This window comes from Oncorhynchus kisutch, linkage group LG23 (genome assembly GCF_002021735.2).
Source record: "Oncorhynchus kisutch isolate 150728-3 linkage group LG23, Okis_V2, whole genome shotgun sequence".
Lineage (NCBI taxonomy): Eukaryota > Metazoa > Chordata > Actinopteri > Salmoniformes > Salmonidae > Oncorhynchus > Oncorhynchus kisutch.
The window spans coordinates 42,824,029-42,844,822 of record NC_034196.2 but is presented as its reverse complement, the minus strand read 5'-3'; the positions used below and the strand labels follow the sequence as shown (position 1 = coordinate 42,844,822).

At 42.5% G+C, this 20,794-nt stretch overlaps 1 protein-coding gene across 1 annotated transcript; it reads right to left on the bottom strand.

The window, feature by feature from the left end:
- Window positions 1–1,607: 1,607 nt before the first annotated feature.
- LOC109868577 (zinc finger and BTB domain-containing protein 43) lies at window positions 1,608–10,841 on the bottom strand. Its single transcript, XM_020458232.2, has 2 exons — window positions 10,751–10,841; window positions 1,608–5,302 (listed from the first exon to the last, which is right to left on the bottom strand). The coding sequence occupies exon 2, from the start codon at window positions 5,281–5,283 to the stop codon at window positions 3,862–3,864; it is 1,422 nt and encodes a 473-aa protein (XP_020313821.1). The 5' UTR covers window positions 5,284–5,302; window positions 10,751–10,841; the 3' UTR covers window positions 1,608–3,861.
- Between the last annotated feature and the right edge of the window lie 9,953 nt (window positions 10,842–20,794).

The following is a 20,794-nucleotide window of genomic DNA, read 5'->3' as shown; positions in this document are numbered from 1 at the left end:
CATACAATTATTTGTAAGGTCACTCAGTCGAGCAGTGAATTTCAAACACAGATTCAACCACAAAATACAGGGAGGATTTCCGATGCCTCAAAGAAGGGCACCTATTGGTAGATGGGTAAAAATAAAAAAGGAGACATTGAATATCCCTTTGAGCATGGTGAAGTTATTAATTACACTTTGGATGGTGTATCAATACACACAGCCACTACAAATATACAGGTGTCCTTCCTACCTCAGTTGCCGGAGAGCAAAGAAACCGTTCAGGGATTTCACCATGAGGCCAATGATGACTTTAAAACACTTACAGAGTTTAATGGCTCTGATAGGAGAAAACTGAGGATGGATCAACAACGTTGTAGTTACTCCACAATACTAACCTAATTGACAGGTGGAAAAGAAGGAAGCCTGTACAGAATCCAAATATTCCAAAATATGCATCCTGTTTGCAACAAGGCACTAAAGTAATACTGCAAAAAAATATGGTAAAGCAATTCACTTTTTGTCCTGAATACAAAGTGTTATGTTTGGGGAAAATCCAATACAACACATTACTGAGTAGCACTCCATATTTTCAAGCACAGTGTTGGTTGTATCATGTTATGGGTATGCTTGTAATTGTTAAGGACTGGGGAGTTTTTCAGGATAAAAAATAAAACAGAATAGAGCTAAGCACAGGCAACATTCGAGAGGAAAACCTGGTTGTCTGCTTTCCACCAGACATTGGGAGATTAATTCATCTTTCAGCAGGACAATAACCTAAAACACAAGGCCAAATCTACACTGGACTTGCTTGCGAAGAAGACAGTGAATGATCCTGAGTGGATGAGATACAGTTTGACTTAAATCTACTTGAAAATCTATGGCAATACCTGAAAATGGTTGTCAAGCAATGATCAACAACCAATTTGACTGGGCTTGAAGAATTTTGAATTGGAATAATGGGCAAATGTTGCACAATCCAGGTGTGAACAGCTCTTAGAAACTTACCCAGAAAGACTCAAAGCTGTAATCGCTGCCAAAGGTGCTTCTACAAAGTATTGACTCAGGGGTGTGAATACTTATGTAAATGAGATATTTCTGTATTGTCAAAAAAACATGTTTTCACTTTGTTATTATGGGGTGTTGTGTGTTGATGGGTGAGAAAATATCTATGTAATCCATTTTGAATTCACGACTAAACGTAGAATTAGTCAGGAGGCAGGAATACTTTTCTGAAGGCACTGTACATGTTTGGAGTGCCTCAAAGAATGCTATTTCCAAAATTGAAATGTGTCTCTCATTAAAAAAGGGACAATCTGCAATTGTTCAACTGTCGTACCCCCATCATAACCCAACATATAATCTTATTTTACACCAATGTTTGCAAACAATGTAAACCAACACTATATATCCTCAAACCATGCTTAAAACTATCATGTTGATATCATGGATGTACAGTCCTAGCATCCATAGCTCCGTCTACACATTTGAGAGCGGTTACATTTCTCCTCCCTCAACTTTTAACAGAAACAGGGGGTGGAGAGAACTCTTTGTTATTGTTTCAACTACTGATCGCCCCTTTAAACTAAAGTATGTTCAAAATGGCAAATAAAATACACAAATCAATATCAAAAGCACTATTCCATAGCTCAGTATCCTCGTGTTTTATTGACCTAACTACAGTACATTGGCACATCTCAACAAACACTACTCACCATCATGTAAACCTACCATCATTTCCTACAACTGTACCAGTATGTCCAAGATACATTGTCTCATTTACACGATCCACTCCCCTCACCCCCCAAAAAACATCAATAAATTAGATATTTATACACAATTATTTTTGAAGTGATAGATATGATAAGTCATTGGATGGCAAACGACATGTGAGAATCGCTGGCTAATTGATATGATGAACAGCACTGCTCTCCCAACATCCAGACACCTGAGGAAAGGGACACTTTCTAAATGAGGGGGACTGAAGAAAAATGATAATAATCCTCATCCACATAGTTAACAAAAGAAAGGCCCATATATGACAGTAAATGTAATGGCTGTGGTTGTGTCTATGTGAGAACATTGAGGTAACGTAGACCCCACATTGGATGTGTGACCAAACACATTCTTGCTCCAAAGTTACATACACTCCACATCGTTCCTGTTAAGTAGCTGCAGTCCATTCGGGAAATTATTCAGAGCCCTTGACTTTGGCCACCTTTTGTTACGTTACAGCCTTATTCTAAAATAGATTAAATAAATGTAAAAAATCCTTATAAATCTACACACAATACCCCCATAAAGATCATCCTTGAGATGTTTCTACAACTTGATCGGAGTCCACCTGTGGTAAATTCTATTGATTGGACATTATTTGGAAAGGCACACACCTGTCTATATAAAGGTCCCACAGTTGACAGTGCATGTCAGAGCAAAAACCAAGCCGTAGAGCTCCGAGGCAGGATTTTGTCGAGGCACAGATCTGGGGAAGGGTACCAAAAACATTCTGCAGCATTAAAGGTCCCAAATAACAGTGGTCTCCATCATTCTTAAATGGAAGAAGTTTGGAACCACCAAGACTCTTCCAAGGGGGTGAAGGGCCTTGCTCAGAGAGGTTACCAAGAACACGATGATCATGCTGTGAGAGTTCCAGATTTCCTCTGTGGAGATGGGAGAACCTTCCAGAAGGACAACCATCTCTGCAGCACTCCACCAATCAGATCTTTATGGTAGAGTGGCCAGACGGAAGCCACTCCTCAGTAAAAGGCACACGACAGCCCACTTGGAGTTTGCCAAAAGGCACCCATAGGACTCTCAACCATGAGAAACAAGATTCTCTGGTCTGATGAAACCAAGATTGAACTCTTTGGCCTGAATGCCAAGCGTCACGTCTGGAGAAAACATGGCACCATCCCTACAGTGAAGCATGGTGGTGGCAGCATCACGCTGTGGATATGTTTTTCAGCGGCAGGGACTGGGAGACTACTCAGGATCGAGGGAAAGATGAACAGAGCAAAGTACAGAGCGATCCTTGATGAATACCTGAAAACCTGTTGCAGAGCGCTCAGGACCCCACACTGGGGCGAAGGTTCCCTTTCCAACAGGACAAAGACCCTAAGCACACCGCCAAGACAGAGTAGGAGTGGCTTCGGGACAAATTCTTGAATGTCCTTGAGTGGCCCAGCCAGAGCCCGGACTTGAACCCGATCGACCATCTTTGGAGTGACCTGAAAATAGCTGTGCAGAGTTTGAGAGGATCTGCAGAGAATGGGAGAAACTCCCCAAATACAGGTGTGCCAAGCTTGTAGCGTCATACCCAAGAAGACTCAAGGCTGTAATCGTTGCCAAAGATGTTTCAACAAAGTACCGAGTAAAAGGGTCTGAATACTGATGTAAATGTGATATTTACGTGTTTTATTTTTAATAAATGAGCAAAATCCTGTTTTTGCTTTGTCATTATGGGGTCTTGTGTGTAAATTGATAAGAGGCATAAAAAAACTATTTAATACACTTTAGAATAAGGCTGAAGCGTAACATAATTAGGAAAAAGTCAAGGGGTCTGAATACTTTCAGAATGCCCTGTATAGCAGTCCACATACCGCAGGACCGAAGGTTCTGATTCCACACAAGCAGATCTGACTAGACTACAAAGCTTTCCAGGATTCTGATCTTGGATCAGTTATATGTGATGCGTCGGTGGCTCAGGCCGCTGCTCGGATATATAATTCTAAATCCAGCTAAACTGATTGGAAGGTGGTCATCCAAGCAGCACTGTCTTAATCTGATCCCGGGACAGGCACATCTGAGCAGCCTATTCAGTGAAACTGATATGGGATAGTGGTGGGGGGGGGGAGACGAGGTGAATGGAAATAACATCTGAGATCAGCAGATCTGGGCGGCCTGCTCGTTGACGGCGCACCGGGCCTGATGGACCCTGGTGCAGGAGGACGTGTGTCTGTTGAAGCTGTCCCGCCACATGAAGCGCTTGGCGCACAGGCTGCACTCGTAGGGCTTTACACCCGTGTGAATCTTCATGTGGCCGACCAGGTGGTGTTTCATCTTGAAACTTTTGCCACACACGGCGCAGCCGTACGGCCGCAAGCCCAGGTGCATGCTCATGTGCCGGTCCCGCTGGCTCTTGTGAGTGAAGCTCTTGCCACACTGGCAGGGGTACAGCTTGTAGACCACTGAGGCGAAGCCCGAGTGGGAGGTCTCTTCCTGGAGGCCACCAGGGGTTCCTTCTCCTCCACCACCACTCTCCTCAACTCCGGTTGCCCCTTCTAGCACGTCATCTTTCAGTCCAAGCGGTGTCCCGTCTGCCTTGTCGGTGGAGAAGCCCTCTATGGAGGTACCGTAGAAGTCCAGAGGATCCTCCTCCAGGCTCTCCTCCAGCTGAGCCACCGGTTTCTCATCAATGCCGTGGTCCAGGGAGCTCCTGCTGGCTGAGGCCTGGGCGTGGGTAAGTTTCAGCTGCTCAGGGTCAGTGACCGCAGGGTCCACGCTAAAGAGGGCCCCGTCGCCCTTGCAATCTGCGCGCCTTTCTGACTTTACGTGGACCCATTTCCTGTGGCCCATGATACTGGGTGGGACATAGGCAGGTCTGGAGTACTGGTAGTCCCCCTCGCCACCCTCTTCAACGTCCCCATCCTGGCTGGCGACCTCACTACCTGAGCCATCGTGGTCGACCGGTGGCGAGCAGCTTCCGCTGGGCTGGGTGCTGTTGTTCTCCAGAGTGGGAGGGGAGAAGCTGTTCTCCAGGAGCTGGTCCATCTCCATTTTGGCAAAGCCCTCTACTGCTCCTCCTCCTCCACCATCCTCCAGGCCCATGGAGCCATCCCCAGGGCTGTGGTAGCTACTGTCCCCAGGGAAAGGCCTGTCCCTCAGCCCACCAGAAGACTTGTGCACTAATGTGCTAGCGCCGCTTCCTACCACCTCTAAGAGCTCAGTGCATTTGTCCACCACGTGCCACATCTGGAGGAAGCTAGCTGCCGTGAGGAAAGCTACCACCTCGCCGGCAGGTAGGTGCAGGGTGCCCGTGTAGCAAGAGAGGAGGAGACGTTCGAACACGCACGGGTGCATGACGTCGGGTAAAACGCAGCGGGCACTGTTTTTAAGGAGCACTTGGTCGCAGAAGTAGGGCGAACTGGCGGCCAAGATGGCCCGGTGAGCACGGTACTGGTGTCCCTGGATGACTACGATGATGTCACAGAGCTGGCCCCTCTGCCGCTGCTGGTTGAGCTTCTGCAGCATGGTTCCGGAGAAGTTTGGGAAGTCCACACGGAGCACATTCCCCTCAGACTCCATGGCAGCCAGGGGTCTAGATCTAGAATATGTAGAACATGAACAGGTCATTAATTGTGTTGACGTTAACTATGTGGGTTATAGATTTACACTGAGTATACCAAACATTAGGCCCAACTTCCTAATATTGAGTTGCACCTCCCGCCCTTTGCCCTCAGAACACTCTCAATTCGTTGGGGAACGGATTCTACAAGGTGTCAAAAGCGTTCCACAGGGATGCTGGCCCCATGTTGACTCCAATGCTTCCCACAGTTGTGTCAAGTTGGCTGGATGTCCTTTGGGTGGTGGACCATTCTTGATACACACAGGAAACTGCTGAGTGTGAAAAACCCTGCAACGTTGCAGTTCTTGACACAAACCGGTGCGCCTGGCATCTACTACCATACCTCGTTCAAAGGCACTTAAATATGTTGTCTTGTCCATTCGCTCTCTGAATGGCACACATACGCAATCCATGTCTCAATTGTCTCAAGGCTTAAAAATCCTTCTTTAACCTGTCTCCTCCCCTTCATCTACACTGACTGAAGTGGATTTAACAATAAGGGATAATAGCTTTCACCTTTTTCCAGTATATGTCATGGAAAGAGCAGATGTTCTTAATGTTTTGTACAGTCAGTGTAGATCAGAACATGAATAGGTTATTAAAAAGGATAGTTCATGCAAAATCTATATGTGGGTCTGAATGCCCATGGTGACAGAATCTGCAATTATCCATTATTTACTTCCGGCGACAGCTTGGAGTTAGCATATGAGTGGAAACAGCCGAAACCGATGTTATCAAAGCTGCACTGCAAGCCACAACTTCCTGTCAATACTCGCAAAGAACCTGTCCACGTTTTCTTCGCCGTGAGACTTTTGTTATTTTTTTCGCTCGATATACAGTTTGGCAAAAAAAGTATTTAGTCAGCCACCAATTGTGCAAGTTCTCCCACTTAAAAAAACGAGAGAGGCCTGTAATTTTCATCATAGGTACACTTCAACTATGACAGACAAAATGAGGGGGAAAAAAGCCAGAAAAATCACATTGTAGGATTTTTTATGAATTTATTTGCAAATGATGGTGGAAAATAAGTATTTGGTCAATAACAAAAGTTTATCTCAATACTTTGTTATATACCCTTTGTTGGCAATGACAGAGGTCAAATGTTTTCTGTAAGTCTTCACAAGGTTTTCACACACTGTTGCTGGTATTTTGGCCCATTCCTCTATGCAGATCTCCTCTAGAGCAGTGATGTTTTGGGGCTGTTGCTGGGCAACACGGACTTTCAACTCCCTCCAAAGATTTTCTATGGGGTTGAGATCTGGAGACTGGCTAGGCCACTCCAGGACCTTGAAATGCTTCTTATGAAGCCACTCCTTCGTTGCCCGGCGGTGTGTTTGGGATCATTGTCATGCTGAAAAACCCAGCCACGTTTCATCTTCAATGCCCTTGCTGATGGAAGGAGGTTTTCACTCAAAATCTCACGATACATGGCCCCATTTATTCTATCCTTTACACGGATCAGTCGTCCTGGTCCCTTTGCAGAAAAACAGTCCCAAAGCATGATGTTTCCACCCCCATGCTTCACAGTAGATATGGTGTTCTTTGGATGCATCTCAGTATTCTTTGTCCTCCAAACACGACGAGTCGAGCTTTTACCAAAAAGTTATATTTTGGTTTCATCTGACCATATGGCATTCTCCCAATCTTCTTCTGGATCATCCAAATGCTCTCTAGAAAACTTCAGACGGGCCTGGACATGTACTGGCTTAAGCAGGGGGACACGTCTGGCACTGCAGGATTTGAGTCCCTGGCGGCGTAGTGTGTTACTGATGGTAGGCTTTGTTACTTTGGTCCCAGCTCTCTGCAGGTCATTCACTAGGTCCCCCCGTGTGGTTCTGGGATTTTTGCTCACCGTTCTTGTGATCATTTTGACCCCACGGGGTGAGATCTTGCGTGGAGCCCCAGATCGAGGGAGATTATCAGTGGTCTTGTATGTCATCCATTTCCTAATAATTGCTCCCACAGTTGATTTCTTCAAACCAAGCTGCTTACCTATTGCAGATTCAGTCTTCCCAGCCTGGTGCAGGTCTACAATTTAGTTGTAGATCCAGTTTTATTTTGTCCTTTGACAGCTCTTTGGTCTTGGCCATAGTGGAGTTTGGAGTGTGACTGTTTGAGGTTGTGGACAGGTGTCTTTTATACTGATAACAAGTTCAAACAGGTGCCATTAATACAGGTAACGAGTGGAGGACAGAGGAGCCTCTTAAAGAAGAAGTTACAGGTCTGTGAGAGCCAGAAATCTTGCTTGTTTGTGGGTGAGCAAATACTTATTTTCCACCATCATTTGCAAATAAATTCATTAAAAATCCTACAATGTGATTTTCTGGATTCTTTCCCCCTCATTTTGTCTGTCATAGTTGAAGTGTACCTATGCTGAACATTACAGGCCTCTCATCTTTTTAAGTGGGATAACTTGCACAATTGGTGGCTGACTAAATACTTTTTTTGCCCCACTGTATGTGATAACTAACCTGTTCCTGGCAAAACTTTCTTCGTTCTCGATTCAGTGATAAAAAGTATCTTAGAAATGTCAGGTGTCCAGGTGCAGGTGTTTCTACAAATGCCAGCGAAAACTCTGAAAGATATTAAATCCATGTTTTGTACCAAGTGAGAAATGCCTCTTGAATGTGTGTAGATCTTTATTTTGGTAGCACTGTGTGGCCGCGGCACATAGAAACAACTAGTTCCTGCAAAGACGTTGGGAAATGCAAGATGCCTGGCAGCTTAAATGGCGAAAGAACTCCTCACTTGGTGCAAAATGTGGATTTGAAATCTTTCTGAGTTTTCGTGGGTTTTTGTAGAACCACCTGCAATTGGACATGGACATTTCGAACATACTTTTTTCCCCGAATTGAGAACAAAGGAAGTTTTGGCAAGAACAGGTTAGTTGAACAATCTATGGCGTCGTTTTATATAGAGCTTTCCTGTAATGACCATCATGGTAACATAGTAATCACATATCTGGTGTACAAACTGGTAGCTCCAGCTTTGATAACATCGGATTGGCTGTTTCCACTCATGGAAAACTGATGATGCTAATATGCTAACTCCAGGCTGTTAGCCAGAAGTAGATCATGCATAATTGTGGATTCTGTCATCATGGGCCTTCAGACACAACTCAAGGTAAGGGTAATTTGATCACAATATAAATGAAGTATGTGTGTTTTATGTCCTGTATCGTTTAAGATCCAGTTTTATTTGACACATCCACTTATACAGAGATAAAAAATAAGAATAAGAATAAGAATTTTAAAAACCCCACAATAAATAAGAGAGGAAGATATATACAGGGTCAGTTATGTACAGGGCTAGCTACATATAGGGTCAGTTATGTACAGGGCCAGCTACATATAGGGTCAGCTATATATACAGAATCAGTGCCACAGAGAGGAAGATATATACAGGGTCAGTTATGTACAGGGCCAGCTACATATAGGGTCAGTTATGTACAGGGCCAGCTACATATAGGGTCAGTTATGTACAGGGCCAGCTACATATAGGGTCAGTTATGTACAGGGCCAGCTACATATAGGGTCAGTTATATACAGGGCCAGCTACATATAGGGTCAGCTATATATACAGAATCAGTGCCACAGAGAGGAAGATATATACAGGGTCAGTTATATACAGGGCCAGCTACATATAGGGTCAGCTATATATACAGAATCAGTGCCACAGAGAGGAAGATATATACAGGGTCAGTTATGTACAGGGCCAGCTACATATAGGGTCAGTTATGTACAGGGCCAGCTACACATAGGGTCAGTTATGTACAGGGTCAGTTATATATACAGAATCAGTGCCACAGAGAGGAAGATATATACAGGGTCAGTTATGTACAGGGCCAGCTATATATAGGGTCAGTTATATATACAGAATCAGTGCCACAGAGAGGAAGATATATACAGGGTCAGTTATGTACAGGGCCAGCTATATATAGGGTCAGTTATATATACAGAATCAGTGCCACAGAGAGGAAGATATATACAGGGTCAGTTATGTACAGGGCCAGCTACATATAGGGTCAGCTATATATACAGAATCAGTGCCACAGAGAGGAAAATATATACAGGGTCAGTTATGTACAGGGCCAGCTACATATAGGGTCAGCTATATACAGAATCAGTGCCACAGAGAGGAAGATATATACAGGGTCAGTTATGTACAGGGCCAGCTACATATAGGCTCAGCTATATATACAGAATCAGTGCCACAGAGAGGAAGATATATACAGGGTCAGTTATGTACAGGGCCAGCTACATATAGGGTCAGCTATATACAGAATCAGTGCCACAGAGAGGAAGATATATACAGGGTCAGTTATGTACAGGGCCAGCTACATATAGGGTCAGCTATATATACAGAATCAGTGCCACAGAGAGGAAGATATATACATGGTAAGTGCCAGTACCACATGTACAATGTGCAGAGATACTGGAGTATTGAGGTAGATATGTACATGAACCCACATTAAAAACATACTACAGTACTTACTATAGAATTATATAGTATACTGTAGAATACTATACTGCAGATTGTAGTATCCCTTGATCACGTGTAGTACCTACTATAGAATGTTGTAGTATACTGTATAATACTATAGTAAATATTATGATATTATCCTCAAAAAAGTACTTTAATAAATACTACAATAATGTTTGCAAAAAACACTACACTTTTTTAAGTATATTAAATACTACTGTTTTAAATTTGCACCCTGCCTATTCCTTTCCCCCATATTGCAATTTGTGCCACCCATAAGTTTTAAAAAACAAGCTACAATCCAAGTATAGACAATATAATGTGTTCCCTACAGGTTATAGAAAAGAAAGACCACAGTCCTATCGATCTATAAGTTATAGAACATAATACTAGTAAACGTTCACTCCCACTTAGCTAGGAGATGCAATAAAAACACAACATCTATGATTAACTATCCATGCCAACTTATAAGAACGTAGCGACATATTCCATAATCATATTCATCAAAGGAGACCACACGGAGTAGCTTCAACTTGCTAAAGATGGCCATTATCATGTACATACGTGGGGTGTGCACTCAATAATGGTACTCAATGATATAAGCTGTGACCAACAAAATACAATTGAAAACTCAATTAGGTAAAAACGTAGGTAAGCTATATAGCTTTTGATTTCAACATCGGCAAACTGTTATGTGCCCACCTATTTGCATACCGAATACTACGTGCAAGTGTCACATTTCCATTTTCCTTGTGATTCACCCGATCCTGAAAAATCATGTTGCAGAAGCTGGCTAGCTAGGCTAGCCTATGGCGCTAACCAAGTAGCCATGCACTGGATACATCAAATCCTGACGATTAAGATGAATTTCTACGTTTTCAAGAATGACTGGCCATACGTCAATATCTCGGTATTGTACGTGCATGAAACATAGAGTTGTCTCACCTTCGATTTCATTTCTATCTCTTGATTTAGAATACAACAGTCGCTTCTCTTCCGAGTTCCACTGGAAATCTTTCAGCCCACGTCATCACGTAACCAAGAATCGCATGGCGCATGATGAGCAATGTAAACAAACCCGCCCCCAGCCCGCCCTCACTGTCTGGGTTGCCAGATGAGTTGGAATCATGGTTGGAGGAGGAACTTCTAAAAATGTTGTAGGTTTATCGGACAGATTCTTACTTCTGTAGATTCATACATAATGTTGGCATACAACAATGTCCCACCCGCCTAAATTCTTAAAGTTCAAATAATATGTCTTTTAAATGGCATATTTGAGTTCATCTCATCCGAAAGAAAACACATATTAAATACAACCCTGATGTGCAACGGTAGTGAGACGATGGGCTGATATTTGGCAGAAAAAGACCTGAAAGTTATTTAGCAGGACATTCTTGAAAAATACCTATTGGAAACGTTGGGTGTATGTGTGCTGGTTCTAAATGAATGAAAATACTAAGCATATGACTTTGATATCCTGCGCATGCTTTTCCCTGTGGATATATTTGTATATTCTTGGGGGGGGGGGGGGGGGTATTTATGAAATGACGTGTGAACAACACTTGGTGGCAGTACAGGCTAACCTGAGAGAGCTTTCAGACGATGGTTTCTCAGTTTGAGATCTTTCCCAGGACAGGCATAACCTTTGAACCTGAAATGTTTTCAAATCAAATTTTGAGCTGAGGTAAAATAACAAAAGATACAGGGTGTTACGGTACAGAGTCAATGTGCGGGGGCACCGGATAGTCGAGGTAATTGAGGTTATGTGTACATGTAGGTAGAGTTATTAAAGTGACTTAATAACTAGTGAAAAGGTGAAGGATGATGAACGTTTCATGTTTCATCATGCATTGTAATATTGTTTGGAACACTTTACACCACCATTCAGTCAACATTAGGTTAAATGTGAATTTTATTTTTAGTCATGCATGCCTAGTATTGTCAGTTCAACTTTATGTCCCCCCCCCCCCCCCCCCCTTCTCTGCAAATCCTCTCAAGCTCAGTCAAGTTGGATGGGGAGCGTTGCTGCACAGCTATTTTCAGGTCTCTCCAGGGATGTTCAATCGGGTTCAAGTCTGGGATCTGGCTGGGCCACTCAAGGACATTCGGAGACTTGTCCCGAAGCCACTCCTGCGCTGTCTTGGCTGTGTACTTAGGGCCGTTGTCCTGTTGGAAGGTGAATCTTTGCCCCAGTCTGAGGTCCTGAGCACTCTGGAGCAGGTTTTCATCAAGGATCTCTCTGTACTTTGCTCTGTTCATCTTTCCCTCAATCTTAACAAGTGTCTCTGTTTCTGATGCTGAAAAACATCCCCACGACATGATGCTGCCACCACCATGCTTCACAGTAGGGATGGTGCCCTGTTTCCTCCAGACGTGACCCTTGGCATTCAGGCCAAAGTGTTCAATCTTGGTTTCATCAGACCAGATAATCTTGTTTCTCATGGTCTGAGAGTCCTTGAGGTGCCTTTTGGCAAACTCCAAGCGGGCTGTCATGTGCCTTTTACTGAGGAGTGGCTTCTGTCTGGCCTTTATGGTAGAAAGGCCTTTATAAAGCCCTTTATGGTAGAGTGCTGCAGAGATGGTTGTCCTTCTGGAAGGTTCTCCCATCTCCACAGAGGAACTCTGGAGCTCTGTCAGAGTGACCATCAGATTCTTGGTCACTTCCCTGAACAAGGCCCTTCTCCCCCAATTGCTCAGTTTGGCCGGGATGGCCAGCTCTAGGAAGAGTCTTGGTGGTTCCAAACTTCTTCCATTTAATAATGACGGAGGACACTGTGTTCTTTGGGACCTTCAATGCTGCAGAAATGTTTTGGTACCCTTCCCCAGATCTGTGCCTTGACACAGGGTGCATCTGAGCTCAATTTCGAGTCTCATAGTAAAGGGTCTGAATACTTATGTAAATAAGTTCCTTTTTTAAAGTTGTATATTTTTAAACCAGTTTTTCCTTTGTCATTATGGAGTATTGTGATGTCATTATGGGGTATTGGGATGTCATTATGGAGTATTGTGATGTCATTATGGGGTATTGTGATGTCATTATGGAGTATTGTGATGTCATTATGGGGTATTGTGATGTCATTATGGAGTATTGTGATGTCATTATGGGGTATTGTGATGTCATTATGGAGTATTGTGATGTCATTATGGAGTATTGTGATGTCATTATGGGGTATTGTGATGTCATTATGGGGTATTGTGATGTCATTATGGAGTATTGTGTGTAGATTGATGAGGGGGAAAAATTGAATCCATTTTAGAATAAGGCTGTAAAGTAACAAAATGTGGAGAAAGTCAAGGGGTCTGAATACTTCCCGAATGCACTGTATATATATATTTTCCTGCATATCTAAACATACCGCTTGAGCTGTCTTTATCCTTCTGAATGGTGGTCCTTTTTTTAATGAAACTTATCATGCTTCTCTGCCTCTCTACTAAAATCTGGGTAAAACATTGAAAGGAACGTGAGTCTTATTCAGTACATTTAGTTATTGCTTGCTTTTCCTAAAGTCTACCAACTTTGCAAACAGGCATGCCAGCCAAGATACAGGGAACTGACAAAATAATGGAAACACTTGAGTAAATGAGGGATACAAAGTACTGTATATTGAAAGCAGGCACTTCCACACAGGTGTGGTCCCTGAGTTAATTAAGCAATTCAAATCCCATCATGCTTAGGGTCATATATAAAAATTCTGGGCAGGCTATTATTTTTTTCTACCATGACTATGCCCCCATAGGATGACAATGCCCCCATCCAGAGGGCACGAGTGGTCACTGATAGGTTTGATGAGCATGACAACGGTGTAAGCCATATGCCATGGCGGTCTCAGTCACCAGATCTCAATCCAATTGAACACTTATACGAGGCGGGTGCGATAGCGTTTTCCACCACCATCAACAAAAACACAAAATAATGGTATAGCTCGTGGAAGAATGGTGTCTCATCCTTTCAATAGAGTTCCAGACACTCGTAGAATCTATGCCAGGGCGTATTGAAGCTGTTCTGGTTCTTAATGGCCCAACGCCCTATTGAGACACTTTATGTTGGTGTTTCCTTTATTTTGGCAGTTACATGTAGTTATTCTAAATTGATTGATAGCCTGAAAAGGCTTCTTGATAGCTATGAGGCTGGGAGATAGGTTGAGGGGCTAAAGACAACTTCATTAAATTGGTACGTGGCAGTATTACAGTTAAAACGACAAGAACAATTATTTGTTGGTATTTTTTCTAAAAACAGGAAAGATCGGGTAGCACGTGCCTCTGTGCCCCCTACGGGCATGACACCTCTGCACGCACGCACACACACACACACACACACACACACACACACACACACACACACACACACACACACACACACACACACACACACACACACACACACACACACACACACACACACACACACACACACACACACACACACACACACACACACACAGCCAACAAACTGTGTATTTTTCGAAATGGCTTTTTTGACCTCGAGGGTTGATCTTGATATCGATGATGTTTTCAAAGTAGCCCGATCAAAGAGTCTCCTGTTGAAGTTGTAATCTGTCCTGAAGTGGGCCTTTGTTGGCCTGCGCCGGCCGGTCGCTTGACCAGACATTCTTTGGCCCTGCGCTGTGTGCCCCTCCTATGCAGGGCAGGTGCAGGGATCAGAGAGGGGAGGCCTGAGCTCCTCCAGCTGGGAATGGAGCCTTACTCCTAGTATATATGTCCCAAATGCACCCTATTTCCTATATAGTGCACTACGTTTGACCAGGACCCTAAAGGGCTCGGTTCAAAAGTAGTGCACTATGTAGGGAAATAGAGTGCCATTTTGGGACGTAGTCAATTAGATTTTAAAAAACAAACATTTTTGTCCCCTGCAATTTGTATTACAGAGGCCTCACTCTCACAGAGTGAGTAAAATCAACAGATCTGTTCTTGGGTATTAAGGAGGTAGAGTGAGAGACAACAGAAGCAACTTTTAATTATTTTTTTTACTAATACCTGAATAATATCACACAGGACAGGTGAAGCAGCTTGTTCTTATCTAACGTTGGCTAGTTACCTGAATTTGCCTCATCACTTGTCTCTTGATATGGTGAAAAGCAATAGGTGTATGCATGGCAAAACTTGTAGTGTGGAATTAGTTAAAAACCCATTCATATTTAAAAAACCTGCAGTGTGGAATGAGTTTACTCAATAATATTATACACACCTGTAGTGTGGAAATGAGTTAAAACCCAACAATATTTAACAAACCTGTCGTGTGGAATTAGTTAAAAACCCAATAATATTATACACACCTGTCGTGTGGAATTAGTTAAAAACCCAATAATATTATACACACCTGTCGTGTGGAAATGTGTTAAAAACGAAATAATATTATACACACCTGTCGTGTGGAATTAGTTAAAAACCCAATAATATTATACACACCTGTCGTGTGGAAATGTGTTAAAAACGAAATAATATTATACACACCTGTCGTGTGGAAATGTGTTAAAAACGAAATAATATTTAGCTCAAGCACCTCAATAATAACAAAAAAATACACTTATTTTGGAAGTTTGCATCAAATCTTCACCATATTTCATCCATAGAATGGTCCTGTTGAGGAAGGATTATTGACATATATTTGTATCTTAAAGAAGAAATCACCTACGTAAATACTTTGTCTGAAATGTACTGTGACCAAAAAGAATTTGGGCCTGGATGTAAAATCAAAGCTATTTGTCTTTATCAATTTATTTCTACATTGAATTACTGTATGTTAGTAGGGAGATTAAATAGACATCCAATAGAAGTGTATTTTGTTTTGTCCATAGCTGTATCATCAAACTGCTGACATTGAACCTTAGACATTTTTGAAAACACTCAGGACAGTTTCAATCCAGTTGACAGTTATCAGTCCATTATGAGAGAAGTGTCTGGGATAGCAAGTGTGTTGCAGATCTGTAGGTCGCTCTGTTATCTGGATGGCAGAAAAAAAAAAAATAGAAAATAATATAGAATCAAAAAGAGTAGACATGCAAACAAATATGATATTTAAATCTATCCATTGAGGGCAGTCCAGTGAAGGGGTGCGTGAACAACAGCTGTGTTTGAACAGTGTCCCGTATGATGTTTGGCCTTCTTGCTGTAGCTGATGAAATATACATGGGCCTTTGTGAGAGGGTCCAAACGTTTATATTGCCTCTGCTATCTGGAGAAGGACTGATAGGACGAGCAGATAATTCCATCAAACGCACAAAAGCAATAAATCTGATTTAATTATTAGGCATACAATATTGGATTCATTGGGTGGAAAAGAGATCAGCTGAATGGGAGGTAGAAGGGGTAGATTACACGGTCTGAGGAAGTGTGTGTGTGTGTGTGTGTGTGTGTGTGTGTTGGGGGGTTAATTTGCTTAGGGTCTGAACACAAGATAACAGGATTGTAATATTGAAACAATTCACCTTCTCTGCTAAGACTGATCCTCACATCAACAAATCTTCTTAACATTTAAACTGACATTTTTATGAATGTCATATTTGTTTAAATTCATTAAAAAAATGGTAAGTGAAGGTTTATAGCCCCTTTTTATTCTAGTATGAAATGAGTCATTTAGGAGATAAGATATTCAGTTTAACTGGGGCTTGGTAAATAAACAAAGAAGAAACTGATTGAACACAATGGTGGGTGATTGCCACCTCTGCATGTTCAGTTCGGAATGTCCATTTTGGATCTGTCAGCCACGGTTCCGCTGAGGTTGAAGCGTCCGTACAGAGAGCCAGCGAAGCGTGGCGCGGTAATGCTTCGGCACGACATAAACCTGAGCCTAGCGTGCGGTGGATCAGGGACTACTCACGCCATCCAGGTCATCCCTGGCCCACCACACTCTGAAACATTGCACAGAGAGATGTTAGGCAACAGAGGTACAAGAAGAAAAAATAATAATCATACTGTATAAAAGTTGTGTTTATACCTTGTGATCCCAACTCACTATTTCAAATGTTGAATTTATCTTACACACTATAGTATAAGCCATAAATATGCAGATTATTGCATATAATTCATATAATTCTATTTTATTAATGATGTACATTTTCCTGCCATACCCTTTCCTGGGTCTCTATTGCCTTTATTTAGTCCGTTGATTTTCTTGGTTTACTTTTCCTTAGTTTGCCATGGATTGAGAGAATTCAGCACCATGCCTTACCCAAGGACCAGTGGTATGTGGCGTCTTGCCAGCCGACACAGGGTTTTTTACAATCAAAAAGCCTTTTACTCCACAATGCAATAAAGATAAACGTATAGTGCCTTCAACGCTGCAGTCCAGGCTTTAGCTTCTCAACACTTGTGCCAAATAGATAGTCAGGCCAAGTATCTTTTGTTTAGATAAACCATGTGATATGTGATGGGGGAAAGTGATAGATGCAAACATTGAAAATATCAGTAGCTGCAAACAATGGATTTTGGAACAGCAAATTATGTCTGGGTGATTTTCTGGATTTCTTTCTCATTTTGTCTGTCATAGTTGAAGTGTACCTATGATGAAAATTACAGGCCTCTCTCATCTTTTTAAGTGGGAGAACTTGCACAATTGGTGGCTGACTAAATACTTTTTAGCCCCACTGTATGTTGGTCTATTGTACATCAAAAAATGTGTATGCAGGTTGCTTAGGATTCAAACCTTCTCGTTTATCATATATACACTGAGTGTACGAAACACATCTATGACATCGACTGACCAGGTGAAAGCTATCATCCCTTATTGACTTCGCCTGTTAAATCCACTTCAATCAGTGTAGATGAAAGGTTTGCGTGTGTCAAGAACTGCAACACTGCTGGGCTTTTCACACTCAACAGTTACTTGTGCATATCAAGAATGGTCCACCACTGAAAGGACATCCAGCCAGCTTGACACAACTGTGGGAAGCAATCGAGTCAACATGGGCCAGCATCCCTGTGGAACGCTTGTTGTCCCATGCCTCGGCGATATAGAGGCTGTTCTGAGGGCAAAAGGGTGCACTCAATATTAGGATGGCGTACTTAATGATTTGTTTACTCAGTGTGTATTATTGTATTTTTAGATATAGGCCTATTGTAAATGTGTATTCTTGTAGCGTCACCATCTTTATTGCTCAAAATAAATACAAATACACACTTTAAAATACATATTTCATTTGACAGAGGTAATGAACTGCCCGTTGATCCGCACAGGAAATTGATAAAACAGGACCATGTTTGCAAAACAAGTGTTTCTGAGCTTTATGTCAATATTGTACTGGTAAGCTAACGGTTCCAGAAATCAGGAATAGACGGGCTCTATAGGTCTCTATAGGTCTCTATAGGTCTCTATAGGTGAGTGACTGTGTTCAATACACCATCACATGTTACTGTACGTTGGGCACCTACTGACTAAAAAAATAAAAATATGTTAGGAATGACATTTTCTATCAATGATATGTATTGCTAAAATAAAGATTTAAGGAAATACAGGCAGGTACCACATTACAACAGGACAAAACAGCTTCAGCTGATTGTCTTATAAGTATAAAAGAAAAGCTTGCTTTCATTTCATTTTAAAATGTTTTGTAAAGGTAGTGGGATGGGGTTAGTGTGGTGAGTGAAGAACCCAATACTTTAACTTGTATGTGGTATAAATCACATTATTGTGGAAGCATCTCCTCTATGAGAGTGAATGAGACTGTTTGAGAAGGTTTGAATCCCGAGCAAACCTGCATACTTGCATTTTTTATGCATACCTGCATAAAAAAAAGTGTATTTTTACCTATTTTTCTCCCCAATTTCGTGGTATCCAATTGTTTTTTAGTAGATACTTAGTAGCTACTATCTTGTCTCATCGCTACAACTCCCGTACGGGCTCGGGAGAGATGAAGGTTGAAAGTCATGCGTCCTCCGATACACAACCCACTGCTTCTTAACCCAGTGTGCATTCAACCCGGAAGCCAGCCGCAAACAATGTGTCAGAGGAAACACCGTGCAAACTTGGTTAGCGCGCACTGCGCCCGGCCCGCCGCAGGAGTTGCTGTTGCGTGATGAGACAAGGACATCCCTACCAGCCAAGCCCTCCCTAACCCGGACGACGCTAGGCCAATTGTGCGTCGCCCCACGGACCTCCCGGTCGCGGCCGGTTACAACAGAGCCTGGGCGCGAACCCAGAGTCTCTGGCGCTGCGCCACCCGGGAGGCCCCAAACCTGCATACTTTTACATTAGCTGCCAAGGCAGCAGCTACTCTTCCTGGGTCTCGAGCAACATTCCGGCAGTTATATGACTATACATTTCAAAACACTTTTCACCAGACATTAAGTGTGTTCTCTCAGGCCACTATTCTACTACCACATATTTACAATACAAAATAGAGTGTGTGTCTTATCGTGTGTACGCGTGTGTCTGTGCCTGTGTGTGTCTCTTCAAAGTCCCCACTGTTCCATCAGGTGTATTTTTACCAAGTCAATGACAATCTGCTGGTACCAAGTCAATGACAATCTGCTGGTACCAAGTCAATGACAATCTGCTGGTACCAAGTCAATGACAATCTGCTGGTACCAAGTCAATGACAATTTGCTGGTACCAAGTCAATGACAATCTGCTGGTACCAAGTCAATGACAATCTGCTGGTACCAAGTCAATGACAATCTGCTGGTACCAAGTCAATGACTATCTGCTGGTACCAAGTCAATGACAATCTGCTGGTACCAAGTCAATGACTATCTGCTGGTACCAAGTCAATGACAATCTGCTGGTACCAAGTCAATGACAATCTGCTGATACCAAGTCAATGACTATCTGCTGGTACCAAGTCAATGACAATCTGCTGGTATCAAGTCAATGACTATCTGCTGGTACCAAGTCAATGACAATCTGCTGGTACCAAGTCAATGACAATCTGCTGGTACCAAGTCAATGACAATCTGCTGGTACCAAGTCAATGACTATCTGCTGGTACCAAGTCAATGACTATCTGCTGGTACCAAGTCAATGACAATCTGCTGGTACCAAGTCAATGACTATCTGCTGGTACCAAGTCAATGAGAATCTGCTGGTACCAAGTCAATGACAATCTGCTGATACCAAGTCAATGACAATCTGCTGGTACCAAGTCAATGACAATCTGCTGGTACCAAGTCAATGACAATCTGCTGGTACCAAGTCAATGACAATCTGCTGGTACCAAGTCAATGAGAATCTGCTGGTACCAAGTCAATGACAATCTGCTGGTACCAAGTCAATGACTATCTGCTGGTGCCAAGTCAATGACAATCTGCTGGTACCAAGTCAATGGCAATCTGCTGGTACCAAGTCAATGACTATCTGCTGGTACCAAGTCAATGACAATCTGCTGGTACCAAGTCAATGACAATCTGCTGGTACCAAGTCAATGACAATCTGCTGGTACCAAGTCAATGACAATCTGCTGGTGCCAAGTCAATGACAATCTGCTGGTACCAAGTCAATGACAATCTGCTGGTACCAAGTCAATGACTATCTGCTGGTACCAAGTCAATGACAATCTGCTGGTATCAAGTCAATGACAATCTGCTGGTACCAAGTCAATGACAATCTGCTGGTACCAAGTCAATGACAATCTGCTGGTACCAAGTCAATGACAATCTGCTGGTACCAAGTCAATGACAATCTGCTGGTACCAAGTCAATGACAATCTGCTGGTACCAAGTCAATGACAATCTGCTGGTACCAAGTCAATGACAATCTGCTGGTGCCAAGATTAGATCAATGATATCTTAGATCAATGATATGATACATGATCCATAAATTATACCAAACCAGTGACAATTTTACTTCCCTGTTGGCACATAAAGCAAAGCACCAGGTGGATCTAGACTTCAAGATGAAGATAAATTCAAGGTCAGAATGTTCTTGATTTGATTTGCGATACATAAAATACTCTGTACTGTATTCATTTTTTTGTCAAATAATAATAATAAAATGAGCAGATGAATGATTACTAAATCTCCCACTTCTGTAATGAC